The 21,000-nt window shown below is 40.2% G+C and overlaps 1 protein-coding gene across 5 annotated transcripts in view; it reads right to left on the bottom strand.

Annotated features, from left to right (window-relative positions):
• AFF2 (ALF transcription elongation factor 2) overlaps positions 1-21,000 on the bottom strand; it is a 325,500-nt gene that overhangs the window by 88,346 nt on the left and 216,154 nt on the right. For all 5 annotated transcript variants that reach the window (XM_063170495.1, XM_063170500.1, XM_063170497.1 and 2 more), the window contains exon 8: positions 2,316-2,367. In XM_063170495.1, coding sequence (XP_063026565.1) covers positions 2,316-2,367 — 52 coding nt within the window. The remainder of the gene's footprint in view (positions 1-2,315; positions 2,368-21,000) is intronic.

The following is a 21,000-nucleotide window of genomic DNA, read 5'->3' as shown; positions in this document are numbered from 1 at the left end:
TGAGCACATGTGTACACCTGAATAACAACAGTCACTTGACTGCAAAATATTTATGTTGAAAAAGCCCTTGAAGTTACTTTTTGTTGTTTATGTGTCTGACCAGTGGGCCAGATCAACCTTTCTTCCAGTTTCCAATCCCCTCTCCTTAAAGAGATGTGGCAGAGGCTGCTGAGGTGTAATGAATGAGAGATGCAGCAGAGTCCTGCAAGGTTTTAGCCTGACAACAATACACAGGCAGAAACTTACAGTCATTAATTCAGGAAACCTAAATTCCTGAATGAGGAATGTATAACTCCTGAGTGAGCTGCATAATTTTGCCTATACTCCATTTGTAAAACAAATAGAAGAGATACAACCACACATATGTGGGGTACACAGGAGAGCTGAAGGTTCCCTTGAAGTGCAGGGCATTTAAGAAATGTTCTCAGTGTGCAGTTGTGTCCAGTTACTGGACACTAAGGATACAGGTCAGTTAATAAGTGAAGCCAAATTGGGCTGTCAGTGGTGGGCTTGGTAGTGCTCAGTTAAGAGCTGGACTTGATGATCTTAGAAGATTCCTTCTAAATAAAATGACTGTATGAGAAAAAATCAAAAATATTTTTAAGTAATACAAAATGTTGAGAAACTTCATGAATGGTCCCTGTGGTGCTCTCTGTTTGTCTGCAGCCCAAGCTGTGAATGTATTCTGGGAAGACACGAGGAGCTTTGGATCAGTCTGAGGCTTCCTGCAGCTCCACGTCCCCACCACAGAAGGGCCCAGGCTGCAGCCCTGGCCTGGAGCAGGGACACTGCTCACCCTCAGGATGCTGCTGGGTGACAGGCACATCCCACACTGACAGCAGGGAGGGCTCCAGAGCTGTCAGGACCCCTCTGTGCACTGAGCTCTTCCCTGCTTGGGGCTAACATCAGAGATGGCATCTGCTCAAGTCAGTCAGGGCTATCCATTTGAGGTCAGCAAACACTGGTCCAGGTCTCTGCCTCTCCATTCACCAGTGATAAGGGATTTCAGCCTAGCAGTATGAACTCCATAAACTCTGCAAATTCTACTTAAGTCACTAGAAAACTGTTACTGTGGGAAAACAACATTAGCTGCTACCTGACAATATATTTCCATTTCTGTATTTTAGGCATCTCAGGATCACAATGTCATTTTACAGGATCATTTGGGCAAATTTGCAAATCTTATGGTGTCATTAGTCACTGTGTTTGCACAACACTGCATTGCACAAGGATTTTGACCCTTTGGCTTCAGAAGACATTAAGAGTCTTGCCGGTGCTAAAAAATACTGACTTGTATGACTAAGGGGTCAACTTTCACCAGAAGGTAAATCTTTCCTGGCATGACCCTAAGGATGGATGAGGTAGGCTGAAGGAGAACATTTAGGTGGTTTAAAAATAAATAGGAAAGAATGATTGGCCTATAATTAACATTTCCCAGACTGAACAGATGATTTTAGGCTGAATTATAGCATTACCTTCCTCTCTATTGCAGACATTTAAACATTTGAACCTATTGCATATATAAAGTAAAATGAAGGATGAATTTAACACAAAGTTTCATTTTTTTTCTGATAAGAATGTTGAGAATATGAATTTCACCAGCTTTCTTTCCCAGCATTATACATAAATATTTATAAAGTGGGAAGGATAGAGAATGACATGAGCCAGTTTTCTGAAAATGATTCTTCATTAATATCCCAAGTACGTGGAGAAACTTTTAGTATTGATTTAGAGCTACATCCTGAGGGCTTTCCCTTTCACAAACAGGAGTCACTGGATTACTGTGGACTCCCAACCCTTTACTCTCTGACTGGAACAAAAACTTACAGACCAAATTTTCTTGTGTGGGTTTGTATAAATGGATTGCAAAGTACAAACAAACTCTGTGCTTTTGTTGGTGCTCTAATGTGGTCCTCTTACACACACCTCGAAAAAGCTCATAAATTCAGAAAATGGGTGCAAAGCAAGGGGAGGCTGTTGCACAGTTAGCTTGGTACAATGGAGGACAGAGACTCAGAACACATTGGCTCTTCCTGGGTGATGCTCTATGTGGTCTCTAATTCAAAGGTTAATAAGTCATATTTTGGCTTAGTTCAATCCACTTCACAAAGTGAACCAGCACAACTGAAACACATTCCTGTTTGAGATTGTTTCCTCTAATGAGAAGGAGGCAACAAAGGTTTAAGCAAATGGATTCTGCAGCACACCAAAATGCTTTTCATGCAAATATAGTATGTCAACACACAAACAGGTCCAACCAATGAAATAACTTTGTTAATTTAAAAGGTCTATACACTTATATTAGGTGTAATTACCTGTTCATTATCATCTTCATCACTGCTGAGTTTTAGATCATCCTCAAGCATTCTGAAAAAAAGAAGAAACAATACAGAATTACATTTAATGAATTAACTTTATGTGCAGTGGCCAAATCTACACCTCAGCAAAGTCAAAGAGAAAACTCTCAGTTCAACAACAGGAAAATCAGACCTGAGGTAAATAAAGTCCACGTATGTATGTATTAGTGCTTCTTTGGGATTCTAGGGTAGAACAAGTGACTTTCAGACTCATCCATCATAAAGTTTGCAGTCAGCTGCTCTTTCATGTCCTCTTTTACTTCCACATTGTCTCACAGGGATTAGTCCATATACACCTACAAGTGTTTCTAAATCAGAAGAGAAATTCAGCTCTGAGAAAAAGTTGTCCATGTTTCATTCTCAATTTGGGTACCACCAATTTCCTTTCTGGTACCTTATCAAACTGAGAATGCAAAGTGGATAATAGCAAGAAGAGGAGGTGCTTGTTTGAGGTTTGATGGGACCTCACAGTTGTTAGTGTCCAAAGGCAGACCAAACAATTTCCAAGCTGGGAACCTGCCAGTTCATACCCCCATTTTTGTTTATTTATTTATATTTTAATACAGGGAAATCTCACAGGCCTGTGCCCTGCCCTTGCAAAAAGGGAGGGAAGTTTCTAGAAAATATGGCTGTCCCTGTGCCTCCTTCCCTTCCTTTGACAAAAGAGTTGAATAGCAAATTACTGTATTAACACTCAGGTGACTTCCTTCAATCCAAGACTTGGGTACAGGAAAACACATGGAGTAAGAAACCATGTTATTTGGTGCTACTGAGACAGAAAAGGTCTCTCATTTGGGGATGTCTCTACCTAGAGAGATGAGCAGTCACCAAATAAGCTCCTGTATAGCTTCCCATATATTCATGCTTTTATCTGAGCTGAGAGTCATCTGGGCACACTTCTACCTCACACTCATCTTTTCACCTTGACAAATTGTCTTATCATGGGATGATGTAGGAATGAATTGGCCCATCTCCCCTGACCTGCTGCAGCAGCCATTAAAATCTCAGATCTTCCTTTCTGCCAGCTCCTTTACCCACGGCAGGAGGCTTGCAAATTGCAATTATTGTTTCCTTTTTGCCTTGATGGGGCTTGAAGTCTATGATTTTTTATTGTTAGCCTTTAAATAACTCTAGCAATCAATGGAAGTTCTGTTAGGAAGGTTTTTTTTTTTGTTTGAAGACTACCAGTAAATCATGGAAGCCTCCTGACACATGGAATTTTAAAGAGGGGACAATAATCCCAATGTGGAAATTTTAGAATATTTGAAGCCCTGATGGTGCCCTTAAAAAGAAAAAGTGAAGGAGATCTTTAAACTGGTTTGTGAGCCATCTGTCTTCCAGTGACCTCTGTTGTCGGGCAACCCAGTGGTTACAAAGTACCTGGACACATAACTACCAGTCATTAGCATCCTGATAAATGGCCAGTGCCTCCCTGCAATATGTGAACCCATAAAAGTACAACTGCAGCATGGATTAAAAAAAAAATCTTCTACAAGTTAGTATTTGTGAGGGGTTGACCTTGTCTGGATGCCAGGTGCCCACCAAAGCTCCTCTATCTCTCCTCTCTTCATCTGGACAGGAGAGAAAATGTAACAGCAGGCTTGTGGGTTGAGAAAAGGACAGGGAGAGATCACTCAGCAATTACTGTCATGGGCAAAGCAGACTTGATTTGGGGAAATCAATTCAAAGTATTGCCAATGAAATCAGAGTAGGACAATGAGAAATAAAACCAAATGATAAAACACCTTTCCTCCACCCTTCCCTTCTTCCTGGGCTGGACTTCACTGACAATTTTCTCTGTCTCCCCCTTCACAGTGGTGCAAGGGAATGAGGGCTATGGTCAGTTCACTGCACATTGTCTCTGCAGGTTCTTCCTCCTCAGGAGAAGGACTCCTCCCATGCTTCCCCTCTTGTTCCAGCATGGGGTCCCTCCTGCAGGAGCCAGGCCCTTATGAACTTCTTCAACCTGGCCTTCCTACAGCTTGCAGCTCTTCAGGAACTGTTCCAGAATGCATCCCCTGTGTGGGTACATCCTCCAGGCACAGTGTGGGTCCCCCACGGGGGTCACAAGTCCTGGCAGCAAACCTGCTCCAGCGTGGGCTTCTCTCTCTACCAGGACACCAGCACATCCTTCCCATGGCTCACAGCCTCCTTTGGGCACATCCCTGCTCCAGCGTGGGCTTCTCTCTCTACCAGGACACCAGCACAGCCTTCCCATGGCTCACAGCCTCCTTTGGGCACATCCCTGCTCTGGGGTGGGCTTCTCTCTCTACCAGGACACCAGCACAGCCTTCCCATGGCTCACAGCCTCCTTTGGGCATCCCCCTGCTCTGGCCTGGGCTCCTCCCCGGGCTGCAGCTGGATCCCTGCTGCCAGGCCCCCCTGTGCTGCAGGGCACAGCTGCCTCTCCATGGCAGCACCAGGGGCTGCAGGGGAACCTCTGCTCCAGCACCTGCAGCACCTCCTGCCCCTCCTTGGGCACTGCCCTGCCTGTCTGCAGGGCTGCTCCTCTCACAGACTCCTACTCCTCCCTTGCAGCTGCTGTTGCACAGCAGTTTTTTCCCTTTCTACAATGTGTTATGCCCGAGGCACTGCCACTGTCAGTGCTGGGCTCAGCCTGGCTGGTGGCAGGTCCATGGTCCATCCTGGAGGTTGGCATTGGCTCTGCTGGAAATGGGGGAAGCTTCCAGCTTCCACTGCTGCACCCCCCTGCTACCAAAACCTTGCCATTCAAATCCAACACTCCATTTTTCAGGGATTATTAATCTTTAGAGGCCTGGACTTGGTGATGAACAGAAACTTTTAATGCTGTTTATCTAGCAGACACATTCATTTGTTTCCCCAGAGCCATTACTTGCTGTGCCATTCTCAATGTATCGCTGTGCCTTGATCTATCCACAGTCCCTGATTGTTATCTGCAAGTCTCATTACACCAGAAGGACAATCCCCCCAGGAAACCGAGACCATTTTCATACAGGACTATATCATTCTGACTCTTCGCTCTAATTCAATCCTACACTCCTGCTTTTAAACCTACATTTCACTTTAATGTGTAAATTATCCACTGCTTTAAAGAATCACTGCTAGATCATGCATTCTATTGTTATTTTTTAATGCAGATTTAAGTGGATACAATGCAAAGATCTTTTCATGAATGAAACCCAAAGGGTGGTATATTTTCTTTCTTTCAGCTATTGGGTGGTTTGGGTTTTGTTTTTTTTTTTTTTTTTTTTTTTTTTGGATTGTTTGTTTGGTTTATTTTTTTTTTTTTTTCATTTTTTATGTGTTAAATTTCTTTCTGACATACCCTGGTAGAAATAAACCAAAAAGGACAAAAGAAATTCCATATTGGATAAATGGAAAGAACAAAGAAGAAAACAGAAAAAAGATAAATGGATACACTTACTAAACTAACCCTACAGCCATCTGAAATGGCTGATTAATAACTGTCCTCATACAGCCTATACTGCAGATACTTTCCAACAAGTACAGTAAGCACAAGACATGTTTACTGAATATTGAAAAATATAAAATTGATATAAAACATGATTAGTAGGAAGGACAACAGTTAGAGTTGGTTTCAGAGAAACTAAATTTGCAGGATTTATGAGTTCCCTTCAAGAGACTAATAGATGTTTAGACAACTAGAGAGAAGAAAAAAATTGGATTTTGGCATTTCTTTAGCAGTTCCAAGCTTATCACTTGGGGTATGTAATTCTTCTTAGCCCATTCTGCTAAATGAAGAATATGTCATCCCATTCAGTTCCAAAACTCAAAGCTTCAACAACTAAACCAACCAGCTTCTAAAATGCATCACACTCTACTGGCAGATGGAATAATTAAAGAGAAACTGAGTATAGTATCAACCAGAAATATATAGTAGCCAGATAAGCGAGGAAATAAATTAGAAATACACACTACATGCAAATGTAGAATGCTGAACAATTCAAATAACCTGCTCCCAGAGAATATTGGTTAGAAAAAGTAATATTTTACAGAACACAAAGGAATAGATGGTGTTCCACAATTTTAAAATGTGCTTAATATTCTGGAGGCATGGGTCACAGTAGCTTGTACTGTTTAATGTTTCCATTAACTCTCATTTATAAGCAAGTACCATCTGATTGCACTCAAAGCTCAATAAGGACTTTTTAAGATTGCCAGCAACCTTAATTCAAGGTGACTATTTCACTATCATATCTAGAAAGGTATTTTAGCTTCAAAGCCTTGAGACAGAAGAGCTCTGTATCTACAGCTCTCCAAAACACTGTCTGGATGGTCTGAAGGTGAAATTAGGCACTCCTGAGTGAGAGGTGCCTCTAAATACCCATATGATCTATTCTGCTCTATGTAATTGTTCACCTCAGAAGCACCCAGACTGGAGATTAGAGCGTATTTGTTATTAAGATCAGGACAGCTATTAATAAAGGCCAATTTGGAGGCTACGTTAAAATTACAATGAATGCTGCCAATGAGGGCAAATCAAAGAGAAAACTGCCTGTATCAGAAAGCTACCTCCAGGGGTGTTATGAATTCATTTTATTTCCTATTCTTCTCTGACCCAGCTGACATTATTATTGAATATACATGTACTTGTTTGTCTTTTCATCCATAGCTAATGCAAAACACCACTTTAGGGAAAGAATAGGATTAAGTAGGATTTTTTATTTCATTATTAGAGCAATGCCATTTACTATAACAGTTGAAGTTGTGTCAGGACATTTATTATAATCTACAATTTTCAGAGGTTTGTAATTTGGAATGTGAAATTATTGCAAAGGAGAAATGTTAGGACAAAGCAACACATTTATCTGTGGTGTAAGTAGGGGCAATCTCATTGACTGACTACAATACCCACTTCCTTCAGGGATGCATTTGCTCCCAAAGCAGATTGTTCCTACATTACAAATTTAGCTAGACAAATGGCTGAACAAGGGCTTTATTAGGATGGGTTCTGTAAAAGTCACACTAGAAACAGTAAGAACATGAACATGAAATGGGACTTGTAGCCTATCCTGACTTTTGAGTTCAGTGGATGTTTTGTGCACACCAGACCTGCTGATTTGGGATCCTCTCAACAAGCAGGTGAGGATTTGGAGACATGAGATAATTCACTCCCTCAAAAAGCACTGCCACAGTATTACTCCATTTCAGTTACTTTTACAGAAGACTCTGAATGTCTCAAAGGAGGATTTTCACTGCATCCTTTTTTTCTTTCTTTCTTCATTTATTATATAATGTATTTAAATGCTTTTAACAAATGAATAAGGTCCTGATCACTGGTAGACTTCTGGGAATCCTGCATTTCTTCCTGCTCTGGTTGTGGAGGGCTGGGATGGGAATCTTCTGTGTTTATAGCAACACGTTTGGTGATGCAGCTTCCTTAAGGAGGAGGTGTTTAAAAGGCAGAATGATAGGATAAGCTTCTGCATGTCTAATTTGCTCTGGGATCAGTTCACCACTGCACTGGGGCTCACTCCAATGTGAAAAAAGTCTTGTGGGAAGGAAAAGGATGGAGGAAAGGGAAGAGGGTGTTGCAAGCAGACAGCCAAGGGAATACTGGGCAATCCCCTAATCCTGAGCTGCCCAGAAAATTAACTCACTCATGTCAAACCAAATCTGTACAAAATGCATGTCCCATCTGATATGAGTCACATCACAGCAAACACAAGTGTTGATTCTGCAGGAAGGAGGACAGTGGTGTTAACAAGACATACACACATGCCATTCTTTTCTTGCCAGGTTTGTCTCTGGTAAAATGGGAATGCATTTCTAAGATTTCTGCGCTACAACTGGTTATTCCATCTGATATTAAAGAAAGCTTAGATTGTTAGAGCAAGTGTCAAACTTGTGAAAATTATTAAGACTTAATGCAGAACAGGCAGGAATCCAATAAATGTCTTTGGGGTGATAAAGGTACTACACTGCAGCCTGAGCTATGAAGGCCCTGTCAGTCCTGCTTGCAGCAATATTCCTGCAGAGGGAACACAGTCCATGCAAATAGTGACTAGCACTGAGATGCACCTTTTCTACCCCTGAACTTGCATGGAAATAAGGCCATCAGTTCAACACAATCTCTGCTGGTTTACCCCATGGACTTCATACCCAACTTGTTTTTCATTTTCCTAGTGCATTTCTCTGTAGTATATAAGGCTTCTCCAAGAGTGGTAACTCAAAAGGTATCATGCAAATGACAAACTGTATAATGGAATTCAGATGTATTTCAAGAATGTGTTGCACACACTGGAGCACAATTTTATCATTTATCAAGGGGGAAGAAGGGGGCCTGTGTGTGTGAAAACATCTAACAATAGATTTCCCCAGAGAAGTTCATAATACAGTGAACAAAAAACTGAGGAAATGAAAATAAACGGTAGAGTAATTCCAAAGGAAAAAAGAAGATCTTTTGTTTTAAAACATCCCATCAATAAATCTTGAAACCTTATATTCATTCTTTTTCTGAAATATGCAAGTCATCCTTACATTATTTCCTCTGAGATACTGTAAGAGTTATGGTAAAAGAAAATCTCAGAAGATTAAATGGAATTTACAAGCACCATTTACCTTAATAGTCAGGACCATTTGTCCAGCAATTTTATACATACTTAAATATAATTTATTAATTTTCCCTTCTCCTCATCCACCATTTTCTTTCATTACATTTTTGTCAATGATGAAGTCAGTCTTGCAAACTGTTACTCACAGGAGTAACTTGTGCTCATTAAAGCAGATTCAGTGGCCTCAATAGGGCTCATTTGCTTAAGGTATAGATCAGCTCCTCAGTCTCTGGCCTTAAATCACCTCCCCTCAGAAAGGACTGAAGTCAAGTTTTGTGTTTTCACTGTGAAACAACCTGTGAGCAATAGAGGTGCCTGTTCTCCTCCCTGACATGGTCAGCCTCCTCCTGGCCACTGATGGAGAACGATGGCTTGCTAGGACACACTCCATGGTGAGTTGTCACATGCAGCCTGCCTTAGTGTTCCTGGCACCATATCAGTAATTAGTGTAATTACAGATGGGGAGAGAGAGGTAACCCCTGTGGTTTTCTATTAGGTACCTCACAATTAGAGAGTGCACTTCATTACTCATCTCTCCGTATCATCTCTTAATTTCAAAAGGATTAAGCAAAATTAATTCTTTCAGTAGAAGAATTTCTTTATCCAGCCATCCATTAATGTCTATGTATAAAAAGCTCTTCAAGGCAACTAAGATATTAAGTTGCTACCTAAGTGCATTGTAACAACTGCTCTGTTGACAGGCATTTTGTGTTTCATTAAAGCTGAGACAAGAACTTTGGGAGGAGGGAGAAACCTGCTGCCAAATTTTTTGGGAATTGGCATATTTAGCACAAATAATATTCTGGTATATCCAGTAACTTCATCTCTCTATTGAGCTTCAATTCTGCTTATAAACAATGTTTCCAACAGAATGGGATCAGAACTGGGTCAAAATATTTTAACAGTGTAATAGGAAGTTGCAAAAAAAATCACAGAAAGCAGAATCCTTCTGTTTCAAGCTGGTGAGTTGGTATTTTTGCCTTAATAACACTCATACCACTGGGCTTTCCTTCTGCCTTAGAAAATCTCCTTCACCCTGTGTGTCCCTCACTGCCCAGTGACTCTTCAGTACAACACACATCTCTGTTTGGCAAGTCCAGAGCATGATGTATCATTGAAGCAAAAAGAAAGAAAAGAGAGACAAGAACAAAGGAAAGTATGAGTCCAGGAAAAACACAGGGAGTGACTAATAGTTTCTAAAAATGCCAGCATAAAATGTGCATTCTTAGAATTTGTGAAGAATAAAAATGAGTACCCACCTTTTTTAGTGTGCTCAATTCTGACAGTGTGCACAAAGCTTTTACTATTTTCCCTTTGATAAACTGCAATGGCTGATATAATTTTGGGTTCTGCTATTTATCAAGAGCAATATATAGTCCAAGAGCCATTTCTGTGATACATACTCATTTCCAATACATTCCACATGAAAAACACCTGCTGACTGCAGCCATATTTGATTAAAACTGTCTCCTAGCCAGAGCACCAGTATTTTCTCTGGTAAACAAGCCTTCAGTTGGCATATTTACACACAAAGGCTATAGGAACCTAGCACACAGTTAAACAATGATTGATAATTCTACCACAACTTGCAAAGGTGACTTTAAAAAATCATACCAGTAAATATATTAAAGAAATTTGTTCAACAAGGAATGAAATCACACAGGACTGGCTCATCTATCCAATGTTCTACAGTGCACATGACCCTGTAGTTGGGTCTGGCTCCCTCATTTCTGTGCAAATGAACAACAACTTAATAAAACTGTAAAGGAATTCTTCACTTGTTCAAAAGGAAGACTCAAGATGTTTAATAAAGACTGGTTGAAGGAGGTCTTCTGGCTGAAGATACTGAAAAGGCAACACATTGAGCTGTGACATGGCTTTCATGGTATGTTATGGAGAATGGGAGCTTTATCTTCAGAAACAATCTTTGTGCATATGGAGGAAAGAAAACTGCCACATCAGGTTTTTAAAGAATGCTGTGAGCTTAGTGCCTGACTTCCAGAATTTCAGGGGTGTGCATTAGCAGAGCAGAATTCCAAGCAGGAATCCAAGTCCTCTGTACTGGCCTGCTGATGGTGCACAGTGAATAAAGACAGGGGTTGGCCACAGGGAAGATGAGCAAGTACCAGGGGCTTGTGTGTCCATGGGAGAACTGAGCAGCACTTTCCAGGCTGCAAAGGTACTACACCTCTACAAAAAATACTGCTGGACCATGCTGGTGCACAGGGTAGTTCAGGGATGATCATCAGCAAAAATCCCCACAGAAAGCAAAGATAAAGGGTTTTGGGGAAGGTGAGCTTCATTTTCACTGCCCTAATTTGTGATCAGTTCTTAAAGACACTTTGGTACCTGCAAAATCCTACATCAGGAATCCATAGCTATCCCACAGATCTGATACAGCCTTTCAAAGACAAATGAATCTTCAGTAAGAATGTTCACTTCTATCCCTAAATGAACATTCTGTTGATCAGTCTAAAAATGTATAAACAGATGAATCCAAGCAGTATTAAAACTAACATAAATATAGGGGATAAAACCAAGCAAGACTAAAACTAATATAAATAGATTGGATAAATGAAAAAAATACTTAAATGACTTCTGAATCTGGATGATTTATAAGGCACTGCATATGCATGAGAGAAATCAAGTACCAAGCACTGTGCTGAAAACACTGACTCATGCAAATAATCCTTGCTCCTGCAAGCACTATTTTTCAGGCTCAGATCCAAACACAATGCCTGACACTGTTTGCTCTGATAATCACTCTAAGATAAACAGATTTGAATAACTGCAAATACTTCCAAGCATTTCCTTTCACTTATAATGTAAAAAGAAAAATTAGAGGATAAAATGAAAATGTATGTTTCCACTTCTAGATTTCATACATCATTAATTCTGTAAAAATATATCCATCTTCATGCTGATAGTTCTCTTTGCTTGGCAAGCTTGAAGAATGCAATATGCTAGATAACCTGATTGAAAATTTGATCCTATTGTTTAACAGAATGAGGATTGTTTCATAAGGGGCTCCACCACGTCTGTGCACATTTTCCCCTAAGTAACAGTGTAAGACTTGTATTTCCCCAGACAGCTCAACATTTACGTTGATGTACTTGGCTAGAGATCCAATCTTGCTCTGGCTATAATACAGGAGAATTTTCCTCAGCATTTTGAATTATGGCACTGAAATAATTTAACAGTGCCTTCTGTGCATGTTACACAAGTTTTCTGATACAGTTAGCTCTTACTGAAAGTTTGCTTACCCTATAAATTGTGCCACATGGTTATGCCATTCTTCATCCTGAAAACTGAGGATTTTTTTTTTTTTTAGAATCACTGCAAATGGTGTAACTCTGGAGAAGCCAGCATTTCCCCACAGCCACACACACCCTGCGTACACACACCCTCCAATCTTTACAATCCCCCAGACCAGGGTACTTCTGAGCTCTTACTAATTTGTGCTTGCAGAGCCCTCTACAGAGTAGGAAGAATGAAGCTGTGAAGAAGCAAGAAAGGAACACTAATGGTTGGTTTAAATGGCTGCATTAGGGATACTCACAGACAGTGTTTATGTCAAATTTACAGAACCACAGAGTGGCTGGGGTGGGGAGGTACCTCTGGAGATCACCCAGCTCAGTGCCCTGCCAAAGCAGGGTCACCCAGAGCAGGCTGCACAGGGTCACATCCAGACAGGTTTGGAATATCTCCATGAGGGACACTCCACAACCTCTCTGTTCCAGTGCTCAGTCAACTTCACACTAAAGAAGTTTCTCCTCCTATTCAGATGGAGCTTTCTGTGTTTCAGTTTGTGCCCTCTGTCCCTTGTCCTCTCTGATTTAACATCTCTCTCCCAAATTCATCTTGAGACCACCCTGATTTTCCTCTACCACAAAGCCTTTGAGGAGCATTGTGGTTGATTCTCTGAGAGGCAGGTTAATATTATTTTCATACAAAATTAGTTACGAGATGAAACACATGTTACCATTGAAAAAAAACCTCAAAATATGGCCCTCAGTGCTAAAAATATTACAAAAAAGAAAATTCCAGAGTACCATTTTTTGCCTTCCTTTTTGACCATTTATATAATGTCTGGCACTAGGTTTCTTTGTCCCTGACTTAAGTACCTCAATGTTATTATCAGACAAATAAACAAGAAAATTAGTACATGAAATTGATAAATGGATACTCAGTGTTTTCTTCAAAGGGCAAAACTTAAGGATGACGCAGACTAAACTTAATTTAATTGATAAAGTCTAATGACACCATGACTTTACAAAGACAAATAATAGAACAATAATATGCTAAAATTGTCAGACTTGATCTGGGCTGTGGAACATCTAGTTCTACATTTTGTCAGAGAAGGTTGTTCAATGGAACAACTTGTTAGTACTGAATGACTTTTCCTAACACAGCTGGAATGAAAAACTGGTTCATTATGCTCATGAAGCACCTATGTCTCCCCAGATTCTTCACTACAATCTTTTTTCAGAGTTTCTTTGAACCCTGGCTCCACTGTTGGCAGGAACCAAAGTCCTAACTGTAGGCTCTGCAAGAACCTATTTGTTTTTCCTGGCCTTTTTATCCTAACATTTAAATTGTGAGAAAATAAATGGGAATTTCATAGGTTCTAAGTGAGTCTAGGTGCTTGCCTCCCATTACATTTCAAAACTTGATTTTCTACCACAACAGTTATAAGGACATAACACATCTTTTTTTCCCAAAATTATTCTTTTATACTTTCTCATCTTACTCTACACAGCTGCCATAACAAGTCTAAATCTTAGTGACTATTATCTTCAGAGGAACAAGTGTGTACATTCACCTTATGCCTAACTTGCAAGCTGCAAAGCCCTCCCCACGTTTCTGAGTTTTGATGTTCCTTCAATTGAAAAAGGATGAGTCCCACCAAGAGGAAATTGCACAATACACCTTGCACGAGCTGCTAATCTACAGACTAATCCAGTTGATACATATGGTCAGGCAGTTGGGTAACTATCAGGGCACAACACCACCTTTCATCTCCTAAGGTAATGCAAAAGTTCTATCTCAAATCCAATTTAAATTGGTGCTCCCTTGAGCTCAAAGATAATTTCTCTCTAATCCTCTTCTGCTTGTCTATAGGGTAACCTTCAAAATCTCAGAAATGACACTGTAAAAAAAATGATCAAGTCATAATTTTTTAGCACAAAACCTAGCTATTTTTCCTGGTGGCACTATGTTCCAGCTGTTATCAGATTCAAGAATTTTTCAACTGCCTTGAACTCTGCATTTATTTTACTTTTCCAGATTTTTGCCAATGAAAATACCTCAGCACTGCTTGAAGAGAAAATAATCTTGTCAGTTTTATTGTGCCATATCTGAGATGATGAAGGTCATGCTAACTACAAGTCTGTTCCAATTGCTACGGGGTTGGGTGAGGTGGGCTTTTTATTTTATTTTTGGTTTTCCCCTAGCTCCTACCACAAAGTAATAGGGATTTTCCCCTTTCATTCATCTTGCCTTTTGTTGTTTTTAATCGACCACCCATCAGTGCCGAATTGCCTTGTAACTGTCTGCTGAGCTTTCATTTGACAGAGATAGCTGCTATTGTTAGCAGGAGCCTTCACTTCAGCCCATTTAACTTTCCTCAGTTTGACAGCTTCACAATAGCCACCTTCCATCTAAAGAAAACTGTGATTTAGTAGAAAGGGAATGTGGGACAACAGCCTGATCTGTCACTCAGTCTCCAGTGAGTTCTCTTGGCATAAAGTTCCCCTACAAAGCTGGAGGATGAAATACTACATGAAAATAAGACGGTCATGAGACATGTTCAGTTATACATTCTGGCAAAATCTAAACAGCAATCACACTTAAAAATACAGCCCTTTCCTTCAATAATACTCCATGCTGGGCAGCAAAATAAATATTTTGACTAATTCTAAATTTCCATTTTTTACTTACATTCCAGAGTAATACTTGACTTTCTTCCACCCCCCTCTTTTATTCACCTAGTAATTGTTCTCAGATTGATCTACAAGAGCTCCTAGTGGAAACAATATGCCACAAGTAAATTAAAGCTTTCATTGGATTAGTCGCTGGTCCATGTAAGTCTACATGAAAAGATGTTGATGAATTAAGAGCCTGGATGTCCTCCCTTACTGATGACTAAAAAAGTCAAATTATAGCTGCCTTAGCACAGCCTCTGAATACTTCCCAGCTCAGCTCCACACTCAGCTTTCCTTTCACATGTGCCATGGAAATACATTTTTAGCTGATTTTTAGTTGTTGAGCATTAAATGCCCTTTTGCATTTAAGCTTAAATCTGGTTTTATCATTTGGCATAAATGACAAGTAGACATCCCACTATTAGATTTCCAGGCACCATTTTTTTCCCTGCCAGTTAAGTAACATTATTTTCTTGTCCAAAATCTTGGTTCCCAGTTTGATGAATGCTCTCTTGCTAAAAAATGTGTCTAGGAAATTGAATTTGATTACCATAAAGCATAATTTATTTCAGTCTATCTTATGCCTCTCTTTAACTCTCATTTAACTTCATCAGAAGAGGCATAAGAAAACAAAGTTGTAGAGCTGCCTGCTGGAAAAAGAACCCACTAAACTGACTTGTACATTCACCTGAGTCTGAGAATCATTTCCTGGTATTTAAAATAAATAAGTCACTTTGGTAGTGGTGACTAATCACTGAACAACATATGAACTTCTGTTTTGCAGCAGCCATTCAAAACTGTGTGAAGATATTACCACAACTATGTGGAAAGATGTGTACAGAAACAGAGACAAAAAATCAGATAACAGATAAGCTCCAGTAGAAAGACAGATAATAGTTACTGGAGAGGAATCTATTGCCCAGAGTTCACTTGTGAGAGAGCACCCACGAGGCTGCAGCTAGGAAGAACACCAGACTGCTCCACTGTTTCTAATTAGAGACGACATCCTTCATTTTATAGCTCCTGTGGTCTAATTTGTAGAGAGCCATATCCCCTAAAGCTTTCTGTAAACCAAATTAAAACTCATTCCATCAAGGAGTTCCAGCAATATATGGTCTCTGATCACAATACATACTCATGGTCATGGAGCTGCTGCAGGCAGTCAGCTGGGGGGTGCTGGCTTTTGTTTTTAGGTTGTTTTTTTTTTTAATTTTTCAAGGAAACAGCAGATTTCTTCTAGGAAAAAACATTTTAAAGACAAGAGAATCTGGTGTGTTTAAACAGTCACTCATGAGAAGGAATAGTACACACAGTCTCTACTGATTTTCCTAGTATTTTCTGACTTTTAATTAAATAATTTTTCTCCCTCCTTTTTTTATTCAAGACACCTCAAAGCTTCAGCTCAAAAAACATTGCTAGCAATTTTTTTTCCCCCTCTAAATTAAAAAAAGTTAGCTTAGGGCTTTTTGGAAGCCTTAAGACTCCACAAATCCTTTTGAAGTTTGAAGTCCCTTTTCAACCCAAAAAACATTCATATATTGTGCAGCAGTAACACAAACACCCTACTGGGCTTTAACCCAGCTCTGGACAAGGAGAAGAAATTCTGCCTCTGTGCCCATTGAGCTGTTGGCCTCTATGCCACCCCTACCAAGAGTGCCAATTAGCATTACAGCTCCTGGATTTGGACACATGTCCATTAGACTCCAAGGGAGAACTTCATTTCACACAGACATTGAACAGCTCTGAGAGTGTGATGAGTTTTGTTCCCTACAAATCTGCCTTGAATTTGAACTGGTAACCTGAAGGTGAAAGGATCCATCATCCCAATATTAGGGCGGTTTGTGCCAGCCAGAATACCGTTTACACCATGAATTTGGTGTCATTTGGTGGTAGAACTTCTTACACACACCCAATTCCCTGCAAACACTGCCCTCTCCCACCCTGAGGGCTCTGAGAGAAACACACAACTCTGTGGGTCTGGCATAGCTGCTTGTATCAATCAACACCACTAACACCAAGTTAGATCCTTGTTTCCTCCCGCATGCACAGGGGCTTAGCTAAATTTCTTCAAGCAAGATTTCAAGAAACTATTTATCACAGCTGGTGTAATTACAGAATTACCTGTGAAAACCCACAAAGGCTGAGGGATCTAATGAATAAGTGGGAAACTACAGTGTAATATCAAACAAAATGTCTACAGTCAAAATATTCCACTTGGTAAAGGTCACACACTCCCTGCCTGGAGGAACAGCAGAGCAGGCTTTGAATGCAGGCAGGTGAGAGCTTTGCCCATATCATGTGAGGAGATTTTGATAAACATTCCAACCTATTCTGACAACGGGTGGCCAATATGGCAAAGTGGTTCACTGTGGTTCACAGTAGCAGTTTGATATTAAAAACTGACCAGTAAGAAATTTGATAGGCTGGCCCAAAATGCTGAGAGTTATTAACCTTGAGTAGCTTCTGGAAATGGGATGCCCTGGGCAGGCACCACTGCCAGGGAGAGTCCCCAGACCCCCAGGAGGTGGCTGCAGACCACTCCACTCTGCCTGCTGTACCCAGCTCCTTTCTCCCCACTCTCTGCACTCATCTCTTCCATTATCCACTCATTTCAAACAAAACAAATATATTCACTGTTGTGTAAAGGCTCATCTACATTTCCTGTGAGCTATTTTCATCAGCAGCACTCTATTAAAGTTATTTCAAAGTAAACTAGAGAGAGAGAGAGCAGAGACTGTGTAGCACTATATCATGTGTCTTCTCAAACCAGTTAAAACTCAGCAAGAAGTAAAAAAAAAAGATCTATTTAAAACTAGATTAAGCTCAAGCTGCTAAAGCATAATAAATTGCTCTATTTTAACTGACTGAACTGTGCACACTTAGAATACAAGGGCATATTTCATTTGGGTTTATGCAATTGTTCAGTCTACTTTTCTACCATTTCACCCATCACAAGATGAGAGAACTTGTCAGGCAAAATTGTAGTTAATGATGTTTAATGGTGGCTAAGCCCGATAGACTTGTTTATTTCTTTTCTTCTTTTTTGTTGCTTTACTCTCACTGAAATAATGAAAATATTACATGAAAAACTTCTATATTATTTGCAGGAAAAGCTTCCATTACCAATGCCAGGTAACATAAAGCTTTATCTGATTTATATAGCAATCTATATAAATCTACTTTTATGTTTTATTTGATTCCAGCCATTAGGCTGTGCTAGGAAGTAATTCTAAAATATATATCATAGTGGCAATTCACTGTACTATACCAAATTAATCTACATAAATCTATACCTGTGTGCAGGGAACCAGCACGGTAACATCACCAGCATGGAGGAGGAATGGATGCCAGTAATTCTACTTGTAGGCTTTCTAGGAAGTTCAAGCTTTCTCTAATTACTGGGCAGAGTCCAAATGTCCCCTGTTGACCAAATTCCTCCATCTAAATTAATTGTACTGTCATTAGCATAGCTCTTACATTCTAAATTTCAGAATATGAAACTGCATATTAGGAGAGGTATTTCCTCTTTATGACTGATCTAAAATCAGAGAGCTGGAGAATGAATGGGCTGTTTGGAACAGCATATCCTTTTAAAAACCTGTATTCCTTTCTGATTCAAGTTCCTTACATAGCTGAAGCCAGTGTGCTCTGCACAGTTGAATGAGGCCAGCTGGCAAAGTGGGAGCATATCAGCATTCTGACTGCTTTTCTTTTGTTTGAATATTGCCTCAGTGGCCGCACACTAAACGATGTGAACTTGATGGGTTTGACTATGACCTCAGCTAAACTGAACAATATGAAGCTGGCACATCTGTAATCTCAGGCTTGCTATTTTTCAATTTCTTTTTCACCTGATTTGTATTAAGATGTGGTTCAAATTTTAAAATAAAAATAAAAAGGGTCCTTCTGCATTCCAAATCAATCAGCAAATGCTGCCATGCCAGAAGGCAGGCTTCATCTGCCTCTTCACACCACATTTGGTGAATCCCTGACTTATGAGAGCTTGATTTCTAAATGTTTATGCAGAAAGAAATGCTTTACACATCCGCTCCTTCTCAGATAGCCTACGGGGATTTCTGGCAATACTTTATTTTTTTTTTTTTGCCTGCCTTCCAGGTTTTCTCCCTGTGGATACATAAAGACAGAGTGACAGCAGGAGTAGGCTCAACTCGCAGCAAGCAGTATCCGTGCTAATTATTGATATTGACTACATGAGATAAGCTGGACATCTGTCTTTACTTTTAGCAAGTTCTACAAGGATAAACATGAACATGAATGTGGGCTGCCCCATGGACAGTGTACTGGCACTCTTTTATACTCCCAACCCATCGCTGGGCTTCTGTCACTTTTGTCTGAGCTACATTTCAGCCTCGGGTCACAAGAGTTCAAAACACAGTCAATTAATCAAATGGCTTCTATGAACATAACACTGCAGCTCAATAAAGGTTTCCTATTCAACATAAGCAAGGAAATGAAAGCAGGAGGTTAATGTGAAGATAGCTAGGTTACATGTGGAGCTTTAAGCAGAAATCCTTGATCAGCCACCATTAGCCAGTGCATTTTATCAGTGCAGTTATTTTATGTGAGACAAAAGAACAAACCCAGGATGTGTTTATGGCCTGATCCTGCTCTCAATAAAGTCAAGTCAAGCTCTTCTCTTGACTTATGCTTACTAGTTCAGGATCTTTGATCTTGGCAATAAAATTAACACAGCAACAGAAAACAACAAAGAGAGACAGAAAATCTCTCTCTCAGAACGCTCTGTGTTTACACTAAGGAAGACAGAGGATTCAAGGCTGAGGTAAAACAACTGCTCCCAGGAGGAGGGGAACTGGATATGGGACACGGCAGCCCATGGGCTGAAGTGGTGGGGACAGGGTGTTACACCAGTGCAACAGGTCTGCATGTGCTCTATCAGTTGTACGAGGTGGCCTTTGCAAAGCTGTGATCCCAGCAGGGGGGAGTGGAAAGCCCAAATTCCTCAGTCTTTGCTGCCCAAACATGACCTGTCAAACGGGTGGGAAGCAGCGTGCTTAGTCTGCCAGCCCCCCTTTAGGAGGGCTTTTCTGTCTCAGCTTTAGAAAAGTGCTGGGATTCTGCTCTGTATCGTCCAACTCTTCTAAAAAGGAGCTGAAAAAACCCTTCTAAGCAGTGTGAGAATTCTTTTCGATGCGATAAAAACCGTAAATATGTGTTTCTAACCACTGAAGACAGCAAGCTTTGGAGGGCTTAAATGGAAAAAGCTAGTTTAGATTGAGCCAGTTCTGGGTATTGCCACACATGTCAAATTGCACTTCACTTGACAAATGGTCCCAAAGAAATCTATGGAGCTATTCAAGGGGTACGGTGATGTTTGCTATGAGTAAGGAGATTAGAATCTGGCCCTTGCTTTATTTTCAGAGAGATTTCAAACATGTGTTTGTTCTAATTTTCCCTTCCTTCTAGGATTGCTGGTATTCACTTGGCTTGGCTTTAGAGGCAGAGGGATGTGAAAAACAGCACCAGTAAAAAAAATTACAAACTCTCTAATATATGACCAAAATAGCTTTTCCCCTGTAAAATATGTGGCATAAACGAATTCCACAATGATGCTATGTGTTATAAAAGTTTTATTGGCACTCATTTGGGATTACCCACATAACTCACTTGTGAGTTCACTACTCATGGGTAATGCACTCATCCCAAATGCATGCTAAACACCAGCTTATGTAAAAGTCCTATTAGAATTTAACAGAGATTAAACTTACAGATTTTTTTACAGAAGCCTCTTATGTTACAGAGGTCCACAGAAATTACAAAAATCTTGGTCTATACCAGGCAATGTTTTCATTAGGTTTATCCTAATCATCCTGTATTAAATTCTGTAAATTCTTAACCGGTGACATGCACATCTTCTCTGCAATTTTACATTTTTCCTCTCCCTACACACAACTTTGTGTAGTATCACAGACATGTGACTGCACTGAGAGAGACTCCAGGCCCTGCACAAACACAGAGTGCAGCAGTCCTTGCTTTAGCAACTCTGCTCTCTAAACTGAAAGGGCAGAGAACGAATGGGAAAAAAAACCATTGTTCATATTTGCAGACTGAGAACAGAGACATAATTTCCTAAAGGTCATACAGGAAGTCCCTGTTAAGGCTGGAATGAAAATTAAATTCTCC

The sequence above is a fragment of the Melospiza melodia genome, chromosome 16 (genome assembly GCF_035770615.1).
Source record: "Melospiza melodia melodia isolate bMelMel2 chromosome 16, bMelMel2.pri, whole genome shotgun sequence".
NCBI lineage: Eukaryota > Metazoa > Chordata > Aves > Passeriformes > Passerellidae > Melospiza > Melospiza melodia.
Note: the sequence above shows the minus strand (reverse complement) of the source record. Positions and strands in the feature narration are given on the sequence as shown.